Here is a 20,497-nt window from a genome sequence, read left to right as displayed (position 1 = left end):
TACTGTATTTTATGAGTAGTTAATCAAATTTTTATCTAACTTTGAATAGTGTTTTAATGTAGAAAAACTAAAATATCTTCGCTTAGTTGTAGTTTTATTTTGGTTTAGAAACAATTTTCTAACCGTGGTGTTAACGGGAAATTTTAAGAAAAAATAACCAAGCTTCTAAATACAAAACGAGATATTTATGATATGGAGAGAGAGAAATTAATGGAAGGAAGCATGGTCAACCATCACATGAGCCAACTCTTCTGATTGCTTATGTTGATAAGCACATACGGAACCGCATCGATTCAGCATCGATTCAGCACGGGCCAGAATTGGAGCTATATATCCTCATGGCATGAGAATATGGTTTGCTTCACGATAGAGATTTGGAAGAAGGTTTAATAGTTTTGAGTTGTCTCTTTTACAAAAACAAGAAAGTCACACAAGTTGTAAAAAAGTTTTTTTTATCTGAATAAATTTAACATTCATTCAAAAAAAAAACGAGATATTTATAGAAATGTTTAAATTATGCCTAAACCACAATCAGATTATACAATTTCAATCAGTTTTGCCATTTGGTATAATGGGACCAACAGAAAAGACTCTTTGTCACGTGGCTTCTTCTCCTAAAGGACGGCACCGCCCCTCCTCTCGTTTTTATATGGAAGTATCCCTATATGCTTAAGTCAATTACATAAACTTGAAATGCTAAACCTTTTCTTCTGTATATATCTCTTATACAAGTAGATATTTACATGACTAAAACTACTAGTATTATATGCATTACGACTGAACCTACTCCATCAACTTACTCGATCTGTCTATGTTTTGATTTGCAACATATTGATATCACATAATATATCTATATAAAAAATGTAGAATCATAGAATATAAAAGGTGGTTACAAAAAAATGTAACATACTATGCTATTGAAAATCACAGATCCTCCATAAGAAATACAAAAACATAAAGAAGTGAAGCAACTGTCACCAATAATCTCTGCATGAACACAATCCATTTCTAAAATGATGAAACCTGTTCCGATCTCTTACAATAAACTCTCTACCATAAACCTCAGAGATATGCTTTGTTACCGTATGGCAATCCTCACACACCCTCAAGTTCTTCACTATCCTAATAACTGTACCAGGCTTTGTCTTCATCATACCATACGCAATCGCAAGCTTCTCGCTATGCATATGAATTGCACTCTCCTTCTCTTCCTCGTCCACATCGAAAAACGCATCCTCTGTGTTCCCCTTATACCCTACCAATCTTATCTTCCTCAAAATCTCTTCCCACTTCCTTCTGATCTTACCCATTTCAGGATGATCATCTCCCATGGAGAACTTGTTTATCTTCCCATCAATCTCTATCAAACTCCACGCTGGCGGTTTCCTAACAAGCTTCTCCTTCATCATCTCCCTCAACCTCTCGATCTTCTCCCATTTCCCTGCACACGCGTAGATATTCGAGAGCAGGACATAGTAACCACTGTGCTCTGGTTTCACCTCTAACAACATGTTTCCTACTCTTTCCGCCACCTCAGCGTTCTTATAAATCTTACACGCTCCAAGCAAAGCTCCTAATATAGGAGCATTCGGCTTCACCGGCATTTTTTCGATAAACCTCTCAGCTTCTGCTAGCTCTCCAGCACGGCCAAGCATGTCAACAATACAACCATAATGCTCTAATCTAGGCTCAATCCCATATACTCTTTTCATCATCTCATATATTTCAAAACCTTTCTCAACTAACCCACCGTGACTACAAGCAGAAAGAACAGCAGTGAACGTAACATCTCTAGGCACAAAACCTAACCTAACCATTTCAGAGAAGTAACCAACCGCCTTGTGACCATGTCCGTGCACCGCAAGGCCTTTGATAATCGAACTCCAGCTCAAGCTATCCTTCTCATCCAACTCCTGAAACACACTAACCGCCTTCTCCATCTCCCCGCACCTCCAGTACATCTCCACAAGAGCCGTCCCTAGAACAAGATTCACACCCATGCCATTCTCAACCACGTACTCATGCGCCCTTACTCCAACCCCAAGCGCTCCCAAATGAGCACAAGAGGAAACAACACTCACCATAACCGTCTCGTTCGCGACAACGCCTTCACGTTTCATCACTTCGAACAACTCAACCGCTTCCTCGAAACGGTTACTCTTCGCATACCCATTAATCATGATACTCCACGTCACTAAATTTCTGTGAGGCATTTCGTCGAACATCTCTCGCGCGTCATCAACCAACCCGCATTTGCAATACCCATCCACCATCGAAGTCCAAGAAACCACATTTCGAAACGACATCGCTCCGAAGACTCTCCCAGCAGATGCTATCAACCCGCAAGTGGCGTACATGTGAACAAGCGAGTTCTCCACATAAACATCGTTTTGGAACCCGAATCTAACGACGTGCGAATGAATCTGCTCTCCTGTTCTCACGCACTCCATCTCAGCGGAGGCTTTGATTAGAAACGGGAACGTGATGTTATCCGGGGGGATGCAGAGTCTCAGCATCTGGGTGTAGAAGTTGTAAGCTTTGCTAGCTTCTGGGCTTGTGGAGAAGGTGCGGATGAGGAGGTTGAAGACGAAAAGGTTCGGACTTTGGATCTGGGAGAAGATTCTGTGTGCGTATTCAGTGGAGTTGGAGGAGAGAGAGAGGAGACGGCTGGCGACGAAGACGTCGGAGATGAGGTGGGTTCGTATGAGGAAGCCATGGATGATCTTGAGGTCGGTGAAGGAGGAGCAGGTTTGGAGTAAAGCTAGCTTCGGGTGTTTCGAACGAAGAGTGTTGAGCACAGTGCTGCTACTCATTCTCTGAGGTTAAGTTAAAGTTTGAAACTTTATAAAGGATTAAACTTTATAACGGTCTGTTTCATTTATAAAGGATTAAACTTTATAGAGCACATAGATTGTTTGTTGTTGTTCCTCATGAAAAAGAAAATGTTACAATAAAAAATTTTGGAGTTGATGTTTGTGTTTAGAAAGAAAACTTGAAGGCACCAGATTTGGAATCTGTTGCAGCGTCCCAGAAAGTGACTTTTTGTTCTTCTGCTATTCTCTTTTCTTCTGCTTTCTTCTCTAGCTCTTGGATGGTTCCTGGGTAGGCTTCTTCGATGGCCTTCTTGAACTTGTCATGCAAGTTCTCTCTGTCGTTTGTTCCTGAGACTAGCTCTTTAGCGTTTGGTTTCTTCAGAAACTCCAACACATTCAATAGATTCCTCCTGCATAACGTAATGTTTTACCAATCAGACCACAACTCAATTCATAATTACTAAATTACATTCCATAAATCAATAGTTGCTGCAACCTATGTACATATAACTCCCAAATAATGTAACTAAAAAAACATTAAATATACTTTTGATATTCTAATTACATCAAATCTTTGCTACTTGTAAACTTGTGTCGATAGCTAATGAGTTGTCAACTTTATTAATTTCAACGAGGCATCCAACTAAGGAGCCAGTATAGAAAAAATCATTTACCTGCTAACATAGTTCTGAGTAATAGCAATAGATTCCTCCAAATTAATCACCAGATGCCACCATCCATTAGGAACAAACATCACCTCCCCAGCTTTGCACACACACTCAACAGGCCTCTTCTTCCAACTCCTAGTATCACCATAAAAGTTCATAAACCACTCCATTATCGAAACAGGACACGCCACCTCCGCTCCATCAGGACTCGGATGCACACCCGGAGGAACCACATCCGGCGGGAACAAAACCCACTTCTTCGAACCCGTGATCACCGCGTTCCAAGCAGAGGTCGAGTTAGGATCAATGTGGAAAGAAGAACCAGACCCGGACGGTCCGATGATAATCCATCTATAATCAGGCCGCTCGTTTCCCAAAACACTAAACAAGTCGTCTCTAAAATAAACAGGAGCCTCATACTCCGAATCCAAAACGGGGACTTTCTCAGCAAACTTGGGATCAAACAAGTACAACGGCCTCTCCTCGGTAACTCCGTCGGAGTACTTAAAGTAGTTCTCGAGCTTCATCTCAACCGGACCAACAGCGAACTCCACGTCACCAGCCACGTCACTCAGATACTCTTTACTCCATTTCTTAACCGCACCCCAGTCATCCAAACACCCTTCCAATAAAACAGGCTTATTCGGTTCCTCGAAGTTAGTGATGAAGTCTTCAACGGAAAGGCCTCTCACGCGGGTGATGTTATCTCGTTCAAGCCACTCCCGTTTCATCTCGAGATTCGCGCATAGCCAGCTCTGGAAGAGGTAATCAGAGTAGAAATCTCTGATCTTCAAAACAGATTCACCAGAGCTCTGAAACTTGGGATGGGAAGCAGCTACATAGGTGGCTTTCCACGATCCGGCGAACAAAAAGTCTCCTTTTAGCTCTTCCAAGACGAGGTTTCTCCAGAGAGGCTCGTGGTTGGCGAATACGTAGAAGGATTTGGTGACGGTGGATAAAACGCCGAGATGGGTCGCGTCGAGGAGAGCTAGGATTTCTAAAACGAGCTCGTCGGTGAGGACATGGAGGTTGCCTAGACCGGTGTTTCGCACGTTGACGGCGCCCTTGTTGACGAAGTAGAGGTTACCGAGAGGTTGGACTCCGTGCTTGGCTGAAGTTTTGAGCTTGAACCCGTTTCCTTCATCTTCTTCTTCCTCTTCCTCTGTTAGTGCCGTCTCTTGACATTGAGGCTCACGTTGATTCTCAATGAGCTTTTGTCTTTTGGATTTGGATTTGGATCTACGCCGCCTGTTACGAGAGGCTAGCAGCGAGTTCGGCATCTTGTGACGGCGTATCAATCAGCTTCTGCGGCGAGGGTTTTGGGTTTTAACAAGTGACTACTAAACCGGAATAAGAAAATTCGATTGCGCAATCTCTTCGGTCGAACCGGTTAAACCGGAATTGATTAGATTTTGATAATCTATAACCTTGTAGAAACAAAAAGAGAAATAAAACTTTGTTGATGGTAGTAGCTTCATTAAAGGATTGACTTTGCCAGAGAAAACCCAAACAAGAATGTGGGAAAAATTATACACAGCTTATAGTATAAAAAGACAAGCTTTTAGACAATAATCAAACCTCATTTCAAGACATTATGCAATTTCAAACCCCCAAATAACAAATGAAATATATGGCAAATGCAAAATAAAGAAAGAAACTGCACACAGAGAAAACATTTTTTTTTCTCAGCAACCATGAATGATGATGGGAGAGTGATGTTACTCCCAGTATATTCACATTAAGAGCCTTCAGATTCACCGAGTTGGAGAATGTGATCTGTTTCACACTTGCGTTCTTGAGAGACATCTCCATTGCCGTATCCGTGGAGTCGTTTCTAGAAGTATTTGCAACCCCATGTTGCTTCGTTGCATCCCGTTCATGTACCTGCATTTTGAACACAAGGATGCTTGCATAAGTATACAACTTCCAAGTCTGTACAAGGATCTTTGTCTTTTGTTATTTCGCAATTATTCATTACGTGAAAGCACAAGCTAATCAAAGTTCAAGACTGAGTTTTGCTTACTTGCTTCGACGAGCCCTCATTCTCCAGAAAAGAAAAGATGTGATCCACTGCACAAGAAACAACCACAAGAATCAGCTAAGCTGTTTCCTATCAGAATATAATATTAAAGATCACACCACATTGATTGGTATACTAGAAAATCTCACCTTAAAGAGAGAGATGAAACTGAATGCTCCAACAGCAGACGCTTTCTGCAGAGGCAATCTCCGTTCAGGAACCATATCCTTCGATAGATGTTGCGCAATCTCTTTCAAAAGAACCATCTGAGCTTTCTCAGTCCTCATAGACACAATCGCCTGTCTCATCGATTCCCTGTCAGCCTCTAGCGCTTGAAGCCTCGCGTAGAGCTTCGTTATCCCAGGATCACTATGATCATCAGGCTGATTCAATTTATCTCCACAGCCATCATCCTTAAACTTCTGCTCAGAAACATCACTCTGAGATACACTGTGATGGATAGAATCAATGGTATAGACTCTATCATCCATCTCATTATCTCCTGTTTCTGACAAGTCAGGCCCTTGATCCCTACTTGAACTAGGACTCTGACCAACCACCTCCTTCTCCAAATAAGTTCTCCCTCCTCCGGATACATCACCGCTTTCCATCTGACTTATCCTCTGTTCCAAACTCTTCAAATCTTCTCTACCATGAGGTGAAGAATCAGTCAGTGCATACTTTTCAACATCTTCAACATCAGCCTCCAGATCTGGATTCTCATTCAAACTACACTTAAGAGGAGGATAATCATAACCAGGAAGCTCATACTCAAACTCATTCCTCTCCCCATCAAACTCAGACTCATCAACCCCATAACTCATCATCCTATGCTTATAACCCTGAGCCTCACAAGCCAGCGCCTGAATCGTCTGCTCCCTCTTATAAACCAAATCCTCAAGAGCCAAAAGCTCTTGCTGATCATGCTCCATCTTCTCCTCAGCAAACCGCTTAAACTGCCTCAGCTCCATCTGGATCTCAGCCTTGTCCCTCTGCAGCTTCAGTATCATAGACATCGCCTCGTTCGCAGCCGTGGAGGCCGCGTTACGCTCCTCGTCGAGCTCGGCGTAGAGCTCCTGGATCGATTCCTGCTGGGAGGTGACGGTTTCGCGGAGTAGCTCGCATTCGTTCTCGATTTGGACTTTCGCGTTTGAAGAAGACGAGTCCAAGTCAAGCTCAGGTTTGTAGCTCTCGAGCTCGTCGTGTTTTCTCTTGACGGATCGAATCCACGAAGCGTTGAGAGAGCAATCGCATCCACAATCGCAACATCTTACTAAATCCATATAGCTTGAATCCAATTTCAGATAAACATAGTAAGAGTTTCACCACAACGTTATCGAACCAAATCCCTAAGAGAGATTTGAAAATTAGATTTGGAGCTGAAGCGAATCCTGCAAAGGCACAAAGAAAAAAAGGTCAATTCGTCTCAATCTAAAGCGATAGCGCCGCGGAGAAACTTACCTTTTCAATCACCAGGAACGGGAGAAAGTTGAAATTTCCCAGGAAAATACGATTTTCTTCTTTTAAATTAAGCTAATAATAATATATCTTCTTCTCTCTCTATCTCTAACAGAATCGTGGAAACGAAAGAGAGAAGGAGAGACTAGAGAGAGAGAGAGAATTGGTCTTTGTTTTTCCCTCTGGATATTTTTTTTGAAACCCTAAAAGGTTTTTTTTTTTCCGTCCATGGAGTCTCGTGACAATGACGAGTAAGGTTATTTTTGGTAACTTCGAGTGGAAGAAAGGTGAATCAACGGTGAGGATGAGTTTCTTTTGGTTGAGATGGACGGATGAGATCTTAGTTAGATGAGGTGTATTTTACCTGCGGGGAGTACAGGTCAGCTAATCTGGAATGATTTTAAATAAGTGTGGTGATCGATCTTCTTGCCTCGTGTTTGAACCAATTACTAAATTTGTAATTTTAAACGAGTTTTTGCAAATTATCTCATCTTTTCGATTAATGTGATTTTATAACTAGACAAATAAATATACATATTGCTTAGGTTATTTATGTAAATGTTATCAAGGAAAAAAAAATGTTATCAAGGATGAAATAACAAATATTACTTGTAACTTGTACATAATGAAATACTAGTTGAATTTGAACCGAATTTTATGTTTTTTTTTGTTAACTTTATACCTCCTGTTGAAATCAAAAGAAAAAATTGGTCTTAAAGATAAAAGAGCATTGAGCGAGACCTTGTGGTCGAGTGGTATTGGACAGGGTTCTATTTTTCTATTTCGCGAAACTAAAATCACATTGGTCTGATTATTTAAGGTAGATATGAGTCTATGTTTTATGGCTCATTTGAAAACTTTAGAGAAAATGCTTATCTGCGAACCTTGATTTTACTGGATTCAACCGGGTTAAAAAAAAAATTCAGTCAAAACATGATAAATAGCATTTTCTTATAAATAAAAAAGAGATGAAGAGCGTGGAGAAATAAAATAAAGGATTAAGTGGTGATCAACTACTTTGACTATAAAAGAACCGTAGAATATTTTGTTTGTGGAAAACTTCAACGTGTTATTAATTAGGTGGATAGTTGCCTGTAAACAATTTACTTTGTTAGTTTACAAAAAAAAAAAAAAAAACAATTTACTTTGTTATTATTAAAGAAAGGCTGGTCTTTCCGAGTGAAAGTATTGGACCGTCGATGTTGAAGGCTTGAAGCTTACCAGGATTGAGACTCTCACAGATAAGTATTACATTAGTTTACTCCCAAAAAGAAACAAAAATATTAAGCCTAAGTTACAAAAAAAAAGATACAAAATATTAATCTATCTAATACTAAAAGGGTTATATGAGGAGTAGGGAGTCTGTCCACGTCCTCATTTTAAATCAGCCAATAAGTGAGTTCGATTTCGCCACGTCAACATCGCTGGATCAGAAATGGATTTCGGGTGGGTTTTATAAAAATTATAAGTTCATCCTTCGCAAGCCCAAAACCTATTTCTTCTCAGATTCCCCTCCCCCCACCCCGACTCTTTGGCTTCATCTTCTCCGATCTATATCAATCAATGATCTTTAAAATCTTTCTCAATGTTTCATTTTACCTCTGACGATTCTTCATCTTTCAAATCCAGATATTTCATGAATTTATCAACCACTTGGTATAAGTTTAGGGCCATACACACAAACCCTCACTACCCCAAACCAAGTTCTCTGTAGTTCCTACTTTTCTACTCTTCTTTTCCGTCATGGCTCACCTCGATTTTCTCTTCCTAATTTACATTCGACAATCACACACATGGCTATACTTTGTGGCTATCGATGGTTTGATAACACACAATGATTGACTCTTGCAGGTAAGTTTCACTTATTGGCTCTATGTATATTTATATATATTGTGTGTCAAGTTTATGTACTTAAATGCTCTACAAGACCCGATGAATTGTGTCAGTTTAATCCATCTGTTCTTATTCGTGATTGAAAGGCTGGTGGGCTGCTTAGATTTTGGGAAGCAAACGTCAAATGCGGTTGGGAGTTGATGGAGTGTATATGTTTCTCCTCCATGCCAAGGTTTTCTGATCTTAAATCTCAAAAAATAATAATTTAAGTTTTAAGTTTTTTGATCTTAAATCTCAAGTTTCCCGATCTTCTCGCAAGATTGCTGAAGACACTAAGGGCTAAACAATTGTCTCACCAAAAGGTCAGAGTTTCATAGATTGTAAGTAAGGTTCTCTTTGATTTGTGTAATCTACACTTTGTTTATACACTATGTTTATCTAATGCTTTAAACTCACCCGATATGCTCCTTATGTGATTTCATAAGATGCAGTCAAGTTACTTGAGTGTTAGCTTAATTCATAATAGACTGTTGCTCATCCGTTTTTTTTGTTTGGCAGATGACAACTGCAATATCTATAGAGGATGTGAGAAGATAAGTTAAAACCTACGGGCGTTATCTGGATATAACGATCTGGTATAATTCTATGATGAGTTCGAGGAAAATGCCAGTGACTACATCGTTATAGAGTAAGAGAATCGTTTTGAATTGTGTTTCTTTTTATTGCATGTTTTCTTGAATCTAGCCTCTGAAACAATAGTAAGTAAAACTCATTGAATGTAGAATTATATAAACTGCTGTTGGTTTATTTGGAGGTGGAGAATACACTAATGGAGTGGATGCAGCAGCGGTTATGGTGGCCAAAGCTGGGAGCAGCGACCGTCCTTCCATTTCATGCTTAAACAGCCCAACTTTCCTTCATGTTGAGCTACGCCGAGAAACTATGGTACACAACTAATTTAGCTCTTAATAGTGAGCTAAGATTGATCATTATTTGAAGCCTTTTTATGAGTGATCATCCATGTGTCAGGTGAAGAAGCGTTACAGAATACAAGGCTCTGTTTCCCGCAATCGTTTTTCAACAGTACGTAAGAACATCATACTGGTTACATCTGATCAATATCTCTACCGATAATATATTGTTAGAAAGATTCTTATGCTTGAAAGTTACAATGATATTTTGTGGAAGCCGAGTCTCCCCAGACGAAGTTGCAGCTAGAGGTGTAGAGTTCATTAACTGGTGGTTGCCATGTATACTAAAATAACATTTTTGTTCCTTTTTAGTTACTAATTATTTTTCCATTAATTTGAAAATATATATATGCCATTTGCTTTGTCAACTCTCTGGATAAGGAAAGAAAAGGAGATTGCAAATATATCTCACAGTGTCTTTCTGCATGGCGTCTTAACATAAATTACGACATACGATAGAGTTGTCTTTAGAGTAAGCTACCTTAATGCATAAACCTGAAGAAATGCATGAACTGTTTGCTAATGAAACTATTCAACATTTTCCAGCTTCAAAAAGGTTATGATCAATATTATAGTCTCTGAGATGCATGCATCAGACGTGCATAAAGCTATTCATCATTTTCCAGCTTCAAGGTTAGAAGGTCAAGCTCCTCAAATATTCCCCACTATTTGTCACACAACAAACCGAGATGTATCACAATTAAAAAAATAAAATATCACACTGTAATACTATTTGTAGCTCTAATGTAGTATTTGAATTCATTATTTTATTCCATCCTAAACAAATATTTTCATCGCTAATATATAAAACATGACCAGACTGTCTGCTTGAATTGTGTTAGCAACCTTCTTGACACCAAACTCATATTGTTCTTTTATTTTGATACTTTGGCTCCGACTGGTGACATATAGTATTAGAGTTGAATTACAGTATGATTTATAGTTTGATGTAACTTGCAGTAAAACGTATGTGGTAGAAACTGTAAGTTTATGTGGTAAGTTTGCAGTAAAAATAAAAGGTACCATTTCATTAAAAATTATGACTGGTAACATTTTTGATGTATAAATTGCAGTATAGATTTTGAATTAAAAATGAATATATAAACCTTTCAAACCATTAAGATATTTTTAAATAAATAAAAATAAAACTTATTTTAGAAAGAATTAAAAGTTTGAAAGATAATTTTCAGTATATATTATATTCTAAATACTATAATAATTAATAATACTACTTATTCTAATATCAATAATAATTTAAATTAAAGGAAATGTTAATAATAGCATGAAATTTATAAGAAAATTTAATAATTGGTTATATAGAATTTTGTGACTGATATTTTGTTTGAACTATCAAATAAAATTTACACTTAAGATTTTTGTAATAATTGGTTAAAAGTTTGAATAGATTAAAAAAATAGGAACAATAAAGATTATAAAATATTTGACTAGAAGAAATTTAGGTTAAGTAATAGTTTCAAATAAAAATAAACTTAGATTCTGTAATGCTATAATTGTGGAATTGAAACATAAATAGTATTTAAAATTTACAAAGCAACAAAAAAAAGTATACGGCCACACACTGAAGTACTTGAAAGTCACGATTTTTATTTTTTTTAAACAGAAAAATCAATCAAATTTGTAACTCAAGTTATAAAACATGGGATTTTGGTTGATGTAAGTTTTTGTTTTGAGTTAACAATTTTATAAAGGGCTTAAGTCAAAGTTGTAACTCAACTATAACACATCTTAAATCAAACCTAAAATCAAAAATTTAAATTTAATGCATGATTGGTAACATTTTTGAATTACAAGCTTAACTCAAACTTAATCAAACGTAATTCATGTCACCAATCAAACCCTTTATGCTTGGTGTAATGTAATTTTGCTGCAGTAAATATATCAACTTTTCCATTTTAATTAGTTAACTAATATTTTTGACTAAGTTATATGTTAGCTTCGAGTGAAAGATGTTTCCAAGAACTGAAAAGTGGTTGGAATAGATGGAAGAAACAAGCTACTTTTGAAAGAGCCATCGGCAATGCAATTTTGTCAGATTACATTTCATCTGATTCTTGAAAAATTCAAATACTTCAAAGATTTTGTTAGACTACATTTGGTGACGTTTCCAAGTAAGCTATATATACACACACCGAAAATGAAAATATATGGACGAAAAGAATTCTTTTCTTTTTATCTTTTTCTAACGTGAAGGCAATTATTTCCAATAAATAATTAAATCCTAAATAATACTTTAAGAGAATTTTTTACAATAGATAATTATTTATTATTTAAAAAAAAATAGTGGAAACATATACATGCATGTGTTAGACAAATCTAGGACTCACAAATTACCAACCAACAAAATAAAAAATCTACATAAACAGAATTTACAATACCCACAGAAGATCAAGAGTATATAACACACCATATATTATAAAGACAAAGAACAAAAAAAAAACAGAAATACCAACAAATCACAAGTTATAATGTACTTCACGCTTAAATATTTGTAGTATTGGTATCTTAATGTAACTTGAAAAGACATAAACTGAAAACCATCACAAAATATCCAATTGTAAATTCAACGAACAAACAAAAAATTTTAACAAAAAAATATAACTTAAATAAAAATAAATTACATTCTGCATGTAGCGTGGACCGACCACTAAAATTTTAAAAGTATGTAATTATATTTCTGTTCATCTCTACTAGAAATTGTGTGTAACAAAACAAAACCATAATTAAAGTTTCAAAAGATAATAAATGTAACTAAACATTTAAATTTCAAAATATAATAAATTTTCTGATATTGCAAAGTCTTTCTAAAGAAAAATAATAATACAAGGTGATACAATATTTTTATGTAAAAATAATATATTTTCATGTATATATTTAAACTTTACTTATTTCTAATAATCTCAAAATCAATGATTTGTGAGTGAAATAAAATTAATATATTTATAAATTCATTCTTCAAAAATATCAAAGAAAATATACTAATTTTTTAAACTTTCTTAAGAAACATATTAACAGTAAAAATATGTATTTAAATTACCATTTCAAAGATTATTCGGAAAATTGATGCATAGGGAAATTTCTAACTTATACTATTCTGCAACATAATAAATATTTAAAAAGTTAAGAAAAAAACAAGTTAATGCTTAAGAAAAGAAAACAATATACTTATCAAAATTACACAAATTTTTTATTTTTAACAAAAACAAATACATCACATTCCGCGCGTAGCGCGGACCGATCCTAGTTTATCTAACGCCTAACGATGCTCACGAACGCAAGGTTTGGTTGAGTTAACCAAATTCTTGATATTTATGTAATTGACTAAATCACTCAATCAATACTAGAATATATATAAATATAAATATTTCAAATAGTAGTGAATACTTGGTATGTGTGAGTAAATATAAATGTGCTCGAGTTTACACTAAGATAAACTTGACATACTTCTTATGGAAAAGAGTTAAAGAGCAACATAGGAATGAAAAAAAAAATCATAAATAGAAGAATACACCCATTCGAGATGGATACATGAAGAAGGATACTGAGACAAACTTGGGTCTCTTTTTGGAAAATAGGTAAAGAACATTAACATAACGATAAAAAGAAACATATATAGAAGATAATTACGATGAATAATGATACAACGAAACCAAAAACATTATATGCGTTCTATGTATTTATATTATATATGATTCACCAAGCAAACTTATTGAGGTGGAAGAGCCTAATTGATTTAAACTCTTATTAGTGACCTAGCTACAACAAGCGAAGTGCTAAATTATATTGGAGAAGTTGTCCATAAAGTCTCCAATGATACGAAGAAGCTGTTGCGCAGCATCTGAAGATGGACTGTTGTTATAGAAACCATGTTCCTCGTTTTCAAATTCAATGTAATCTACTTTTTTCCCTCTCATATTCTTCAATTTATATGCGTACTCTTTGGCCCTGTCTTTGAGAAGTTCCGAGCCGCCGGCGATCACCAACATTGGCTCTATGCTAATTGATTCAAGTGCAGGACTTGTCGGCCCAAAAGGGTTAGCCATGGGGTGATCCCTTGTTGCACCTTCTGGTAGTGAAAGTCTCCAAAACCTTCAACAAGTTAAACTTTAGGCCTTTTTTATTTACATTAATAATGATATGGACTTTTTTTTTTTGAAACACGCATTGATATGGACTATACCATTTTTTTTACTATGCATATGGCTTTATGACAATGGCCATGAACACGACGGGTCAATCATCTCATTTTTCAAATGGAAAAGGAGAAACAATCAATTGGAGAGAAGACTTGAATGATATGTGATCACAACGACTCCACGTTGATGACACAAAAATGAATATGCACATTTATTATTTGCATTGTGGTTTTATCTATATCGTGTGTAATGATGGTCACGGCTCAGGAGAATCATAAGCAAAGTTAAGCTGAGATAATTAAGGAAACCAGGAAAATGCCTGATGCACTATCTCTTTCCAGATATATCGACTACTGTTCTTGATATCTCATTATCTATTTGTTCCAACAGTCACTACTCCGTATATTCACAAATTAAAGATGACCTAAATCTACATGTACGCTAACGTATACTGTCGTTTATAAAACTATTCTATAACTAATTAACTATACACAAACTTGATAATATTTAGTAAGTGGAGTTTTGTGAAGCTAGAAAGTTTAAACATAAAACCATATTTAGTTTTTCAAAAAAGATTAACTAGTGTTTGCGTAGTTTTAAACATTTTAAACATTTTTTGAAGCTATGGATTAAGCATTTGTGCTGCGATTAAACATTTGGTTCTATACAATTTTTTTTTGAATCATAAATTCCTGAGTTGGTGTCATGTATAATCGGTTATGGTAGGGTCTCTTATTGTTTGCCATGATTTTTGTATTTCTTTTAGGATTTATTTAATTCGACTCCTTTCCCTACAAGATATTTTCTAAGTTGTCGTCCAACTACTGGATGTTTACGCGAAGACCGATTCAAATAGCCAATGCGGATCGGAGATCCATGTATTTGAAAAGCCATTTAAACGTTGAATGACTTGAGACAAACTAGTCAAATAGTGGGGTATTAGTAGATTAAGCACACTGATTAATTAACAATCATATGATGGGCTTAAATCGTACGTCTTAGCCAGTTAAACCAATCAAAATTATTATTATATTTCACTCTTTTATTAAAATTTAAAGAATAAAGATGAAGTACTATATCACTATGTGTTGTCTATTCGTGTAGACGTTTCTAAACAAGTATATTGGTAGAACCGTAGAAGAGTCGTTTTCTTTATAAAGTTTGTGTGTTTTTCTATGTCGGGAGATCGAATTGGTACTCCTTTGAACTAGCTGGCAAAATTCAAAACTATAGTTATAATTTTTTATACCATATTGTAATATGTTTTGAGTATTCAAAACTCTTCAAGGAAAAAGTATTCTTAATTACTCTATACTCGGATTAAAAGAGAAAAATGTTTTTAGGTATGATATTCATTCGACTATGAACACATGCAATGTAAAAAAAAACAATGTTTTCGAAATAAATAAAGACATGTACTATAAGTCTTGTGTTTTCATGAAGAGGCACTGTGACTCTAGATGTCTCTCTCATGCGACTCGGCAAATTCATTCCAGCGATTGGCATCGCATAAAAGATAATATGAAAAATTAAAGCAACTGAAAACGACATCTAAACATACACCCCTATATTAATAATTTAGATAATTTATATTGTTAATAGTTAGGTTATAATTTTAAAAGCAATGAAGTCATGCATGACTAGTAGTAATTCAATGAACTTGTATATATTTAATTGATTATGCACAGATAAAATATATTCGTTACGTCTAAGGAAAAATTAAAATATGTGTTAGCTTACTTGTCAAGCAAATCCAAGTTTAGCTTTTGCTCAGAGGGGCCATCCTCTGACTTGGTTCTCTCCTCCCCGCCAAAAAATGGTCCCAAAAGAACGTAACCGCGAACCCGAACCGGACTCAACTCGACTGAACCAGACCCAAACCGGAAAGCAAGGTGGTGAGCTATGTTCCCACCGGAGGAATCGCCAAGGACATAAACCCTGTCAAAGTCAACGCCCGGTCCACCTTCGAACCAGTGGTCACCTTCCCCGGAAACAGCTTGGTCCCGTAGCCACATAACCGCGGCCTCTGCGTCATCAAAGGCTGCCGGGAGGCGGTGTTCAGGTGCTAAACGGTAGTCAGGGGCCACCACAAGGGCGTGGAGGGACGATGCAAGAGTAAGACAGAAGTTGTGAAAATGAGGCCAAGAACGTGAGCCGAAGCAAAAGCCACCGCCGTGGAAGAAGACCACGACAGGTATGGCGGCGGTGGAAGTACGGTTAGAGGCGGAAACAGGCTTGTAGAGACGGAGGTGAAGGTTGTTTGGTTTGTGGAAGACCGAGTCTTTGAAGAGAACGGTTTCGTGGTTAGCGAGTGGGATTTGTTGAGTGATAAGGTCAATGCTCTTGGATCTCAAAACGGTGCCGTTGCTCAAGAGTTGAAGCAAACCCATGCAGTCTTCTGCCACTTGTGGCTGCTCTTCTCCTAGTGAACCCATTGTATTCTTCTTCTAGTTAAAGCCTTTTGAAAACAAGTATCATGTAATATAACTGAAATATATATATATAGAAAGGTTATGGTAGTAACAAAGGGGTATTTTTGTAAAACACAAGTCGGTAGCTCGTGAGTGTGATAAGATGCTATCTTAGTTTTGCGGCTGATTCAGCTCATGTGACCAAGTCATCCATATTGACTTTTCTCCTCTTTATGACTTGTTGTTATGCGTTTACCACTTGATAACACATGTAAACGCAGTACGATAAAAGAATATTCTCGCTGTTTTTGTACTTAAATAAAAACTTTGGGTGTTTATAGACCAAATAAAAACAGTATAAGACCAAAGATACAATGTATACTACAAACAACATCTCTTCCCTCTTGTTATTATTACCCACAAGTGTAACCAAACATCAGTGACAACTAAATGTTTTGACCAAGGCATTTTTTTAGTAGCACACATGAGGAGGAATTAGCTTTGCTGGATTCATGATATCGTTTGGGTCCAACGCTTTCTTGATTTTCTTCATAGTTTGCAGTGCTTCTATTCCATGTTCCTTCTCCAGATACTTACCACCAAAAAAAAAAACAGTTCAGATCATTAGTATAGAGAGAGACCTGAATAGGTTAAGACATGAGCTATATACCTTCATTTTTCCTGTTCCAACACCGTGCTCTCCAGTACATGTTCCTGATCAATGGAGCAAAAGCGCATTCTCAGAAACAAATGGCATCGTTAGAACTTAAAATGGAAAAAAAAAGGCATTTACCGTCCATGGACAGTGCACTGTGGACCATAAGGTTGTTCAATCTTTCTGCCTCTTTTCGCTGCTCTTCATTGTTAGGATCAAACATAATACATGTATGAAAGTTCCCATCTCCAGCATGCGCAATGACGGCACTTGAAAGTAGGACAAACAGTAGTCAGCATATACACTTTGTTGAACGATGGTGCTTTTATTATATATCATGATGTTTGAGTATAGGCAACTAAGATGATACCATAACAAAGGTGATGCATCAAGCTCTTTCTTGGATCTTGATATTAGTTCTCCCAGGTGAGATAAAGGGACACATACATCCTGCAAAGTTAACAGCAAACCGAGTTATGTCATAACATGAGTTGACATACTCAGAGTGTTATGTATTTAACGAAAACAGCATACTGTAGTCATTGCTTCATGACCTGGCGCCATCGCATAGCAAGCCCAAAGCGCCTCTTTTCTTATCTGCATACAAGATAAGAGTCAGATAAATTAGATTCTTTAGTAACTCAATCTCTTATCAGACGAAAGGGTTGGGAGTGGGACAGAGGATTACTTTCCAGAGTTCCTTTTTGGCTTCAGATTCTTCTGCGAACACAAAGTCTGATCCATTGTGTTTAGAAGCAATCTCCTGAACGATTTGAGTCTGCTCACGTGCATATGCCTCTACAAGCGAGAGAGCAAATGAAACAAAAAATAAAAATCATATGAGTATATTAGAGAACAATGATTCACTATTACAAAGAGCACTGCCACAAGAGATGCATAAACTTAGATAGCTTGAAAAAGTAGAATTAACTACGATGCAGCAAGCCACACCTGTCCCTATAAATTCAAACATCAGAGTTGGAACTTCTTTCAAGTTTTTCCCATTTGCCATATTAAGAGCCCTGATTAGAACCTCGTCAAGGAGCTCCACTCTTGACACCTGATAGAGGATAAAAGGTACAGCTGAGAAGAATCTAATAAACCATTTTAAATCAGTAGTAGTAGAGAAGTCTATAACCTGTATTCCAGACATCATAGTAGCAATCGCCACGTCTGCAGCATCCTTAACCGTAGGAAAATTGCACACTGCCACCTGAAAAGTATAAAACAATAAATAACTTTAAATCACATAGCAAAAGGAGTGTGACTATCAAAGAAGAGGAACTAGCTGATAAAGAAAGAAGTTAATTTATATACCACTGAATGCTGTGGGATTTTCTGAAGCCGAAGAGTAACCTCCGTGATGACTCCCAAAGTCCCCTCACTCCCAATGATCAAGCGGGTCAAATCGTACCTGAGACACCAAGTATCAACCATTAACTCAAAAGCTAGAACTAAGCTGTTTGATGAAAAATGAAAAATCATTACATGGCACTAATGATTGAACGAAACAAAGTTTCTTGATGGAAAACAGAATCAAGAAAATAATTGAAGGATGAAGACAAACCCAGCAGCACTTTTTCTAGCACGAGAAGCTGTCTTCACAACATCTCCATTAGGAAGAACCACCTGAGATGAGCATAACATAACATACATAAAGATAGAAACTGTATGATAAAGCAAATGCATGAATCAGTGGACGAAACAACAAACCTTAAGGCTTATGACATTGTCACGCATAGTTCCATACCTACAAGCTAGCAGCAGAAATTATCAAAGCCAGCCAGATTAAAGCAAACCAACAGTTATTAGAAAAGTGAATAGCAAAGTGCAGAAATTATTACCTTACAGCTAAAGATCCAGAGCAACGTGTAGCACACATGCCTCCTATGGTTGCACCCGGCCCTGCACCATAGAGATTGAATGATAAAGCACCCCCAAACGAAAGAACACATTATAAGACACAGACATTACAGCTATAATCTCAGAGATACAGTACTATCTGAATGTTGGCTAACCTGGATCAAGGGGAAAGAAGAGTCCGTATTGTTCTAACTGTTCATTAAGCTCCTGCCAACCAATTCCAGGCTCAACTACAACGTCCATATCTTCCACATGTAATGCTTTCACCCTCTAATACAGTTTGCAAAACGAAGATTTTAATGAGCATGAGTGGCATAATTTCAATAACGCCTACATGAATAATGTATAAATTAGAAAATCCCATCATGTCAGCAGGAAAAATGATGCACAGTTTTTAAAAGTCATCTTCCTTTACAAACATAATCAGGTTGAACTTACACTTTGCAAATATAATTCTTATTGCACGATACAAAACGGAAGCTGATGTCAGATACAACAAGAGATTTGGAATACCTTCATTAGTGACATGTCAATGCACACACCTCCTTTTGGAGCCAAGGTGTGACCTTCAATCGATGTTGCACCACCATATGGTACAATAGGAACCTAATCAGAGAAAAAAATGCTGCATGAATTAATCTTTTACTCAAGAGCAAGAAGTGGATTCATTAAAGCTCTATAAGTTACAAACCTTATATTTGTTGCAGGATTTAAGAATCTTGGAGACTTCTTCTTCGGACCTAAACAATAATTAAAAAGGATGACAGATCCATGAATTTCTTGTTTCTTATAATTTCAGGGACTAAATTCAAAAAGATTAATAGAAGCGAACATAAAGCACTCAGTTAGTTATCAAAGTCTTAACACTTAACCATTCTCAACTACTGATAATTAACATAGATGGCAAAAAAAAACGGTCTCACTCACCTCGGGAAAACAACAACATCAGGAATGTTTACAGACTTATGAAAACTGTTCTGCGGCTTCCCATGGAAGTACCTCTCATCGTAGTCCGTTGTCAAGTTATCCTTAGAAAAACAAGGAAACAAATAGGCAGATAAGTTCAGAAACACAGCTAACATATAAAAACCATTTCTCACTAAAATGAAACTAAAGTTCAAATTCGGAAGGAAAAATGTAGAAAAGAGAACAAACTCAAAATCTAAAGCACCTGGAGGATTGTTTTCAACTCAGCAACAAGCTCCTTAGGAACCTCTTTGTACTCTCCTTTAACCACAAGCTCAGTACTTCCTTTCCCCCCAACCTTTACACCTCTACAAGGAAAAAAAACAAGCAATCAAACAACTGTGTAGACTTTTAACTTAGAATAAAAATAAAGAAGACGAACTTAGAATCCAAAGCTGATGATGATTGGCTGATAGAAGGATACGACTGGCTCAGAACCGCGAAAGAGGCTGCGGAGGCAGCACCTATCGCCAACGGGACAAGAGACCTGGACCACCAAATCCTCCGGCGACCCTTCTGTGCAGAGATCGAGGACACGTCACCGTTTTTATTCGGCGTCGAGTGGAGCTGACGTGAAGAGCGGAGAAAGAAGGTGGAAGCTGTTCTACGAGAGCGAGCGAACAAAGAAGCTAAAGCCATTGGATCAGTAAATGGGTTTTCACGGAGACAGTGCAGAGAGAGAGAG

The 20,497-nt window shown here is 36.9% G+C and overlaps 5 protein-coding genes and 1 long non-coding RNA gene across 10 annotated transcripts; 1 reads left to right on the top strand and 5 right to left on the bottom strand.

The window, feature by feature from the left end:
* Window positions 1-853: 853 nt before the first annotated feature.
* On the bottom strand, window positions 854-2,813 carry LOC106419300 (pentatricopeptide repeat-containing protein At5g06540-like). The gene has a single exon (XM_022693693.2). The coding sequence runs from the start codon at window positions 2,811-2,813 to the stop codon at window positions 975-977; it is 1,839 nt and encodes a 612-aa protein (XP_022549414.2). The 3' UTR covers window positions 854-974.
* A 48-nt stretch (window positions 2,814-2,861) lies between these two features.
* Window positions 2,862-4,838, bottom strand: LOC106419303 (F-box protein At5g06550-like). Its single transcript, XM_013860065.3, has 2 exons — window positions 3,488-4,838; window positions 2,862-3,223 (listed from the first exon to the last, which is right to left on the bottom strand). Exons 1-2 carry the CDS (start codon window positions 4,759-4,761, stop codon window positions 2,980-2,982), a joined length of 1,518 nt encoding a protein of 505 aa, XP_013715519.2. The 5' UTR covers window positions 4,762-4,838; the 3' UTR covers window positions 2,862-2,979.
* An 84-nt stretch (window positions 4,839-4,922) lies between these two features.
* LOC106419304 (myosin-binding protein 7-like) lies at window positions 4,923-7,179 on the bottom strand. The gene is made up of 4 exons (XM_048742564.1): window positions 6,963-7,179; window positions 5,651-6,850; window positions 5,505-5,551; window positions 4,923-5,365 (listed from the first exon to the last, which is right to left on the bottom strand). The coding sequence occupies exons 2-4, from the start codon at window positions 6,782-6,784 to the stop codon at window positions 5,263-5,265; spliced, it is 1,284 nt and encodes a 427-aa protein (XP_048598521.1). The 5' UTR covers window positions 6,785-6,850; window positions 6,963-7,179; the 3' UTR covers window positions 4,923-5,262.
* Window positions 7,180-8,329: 1,150 nt separating this feature from the next.
* LOC125579092 lies at window positions 8,330-11,569 on the top strand. 4 transcript variants are annotated; one of them, XR_007317049.1, is made up of 7 exons: window positions 8,330-8,810; window positions 8,939-9,024; window positions 9,112-9,172; window positions 9,351-9,480; window positions 9,607-9,737; window positions 9,822-9,875; window positions 9,981-11,569. It is a non-coding gene; the product is annotated as an uncharacterized LOC125579092 (long non-coding RNA). The 4 variants fall into 4 exon arrangements; XR_007317048.1 differs by having other exon boundaries at window positions 9,822-10,235; window positions 10,310-11,569; XR_007317047.1 differs by having other exon boundaries at window positions 9,575-9,737; window positions 9,822-11,569.
* Window positions 11,570-13,372: 1,803 nt separating this feature from the next.
* On the bottom strand, window positions 13,373-16,395 carry LOC106419307 (probable carboxylesterase 15). The gene is made up of 2 exons (XM_048742563.1): window positions 15,658-16,395; window positions 13,373-13,870 (listed from the first exon to the last, which is right to left on the bottom strand). Exons 1-2 carry the CDS (start codon window positions 16,350-16,352, stop codon window positions 13,555-13,557), a joined length of 1,011 nt encoding a protein of 336 aa, XP_048598520.1. The 5' UTR covers window positions 16,353-16,395; the 3' UTR covers window positions 13,373-13,554.
* Window positions 16,396-16,646: 251 nt separating this feature from the next.
* On the bottom strand, window positions 16,647-20,460 carry LOC106419302 (D-lactate dehydrogenase [cytochrome], mitochondrial). 2 transcript variants are annotated; one of them, XM_013860064.3, is made up of 18 exons: window positions 20,195-20,460; window positions 20,018-20,120; window positions 19,774-19,874; window positions 19,538-19,586; window positions 19,360-19,452; window positions 19,002-19,116; window positions 18,828-18,888; window positions 18,697-18,733; window positions 18,551-18,612; window positions 18,301-18,397; window positions 18,122-18,196; window positions 17,935-18,043; window positions 17,672-17,781; window positions 17,518-17,580; window positions 17,354-17,433; window positions 17,122-17,252; window positions 16,999-17,042; window positions 16,647-16,920 (listed from the first exon to the last, which is right to left on the bottom strand). In XM_013860064.3, the coding sequence occupies exons 1-18, from the start codon at window positions 20,449-20,451 to the stop codon at window positions 16,801-16,803; spliced, it is 1,707 nt and encodes a 568-aa protein (XP_013715518.2). In that variant the 5' UTR covers window positions 20,452-20,460; the 3' UTR covers window positions 16,647-16,800. The 2 variants fall into 2 exon arrangements, with proteins under 2 accessions (XP_013715518.2, XP_013715517.2); XM_013860063.3 differs by having other exon boundaries at window positions 17,935-18,196.
* Between the last annotated feature and the right edge of the window lie 37 nt (window positions 20,461-20,497).

Source organism: Brassica napus, chromosome A10, assembly GCF_020379485.1.
Source record: "Brassica napus cultivar Da-Ae chromosome A10, Da-Ae, whole genome shotgun sequence".
In the NCBI taxonomy this organism is placed as follows: Eukaryota; Viridiplantae; Streptophyta; class Magnoliopsida; order Brassicales; family Brassicaceae; genus Brassica; species Brassica napus.
The sequence above is the reverse complement of the archived record's forward strand: the minus strand, read 5'-3'. Positions and strand labels throughout refer to the sequence as shown.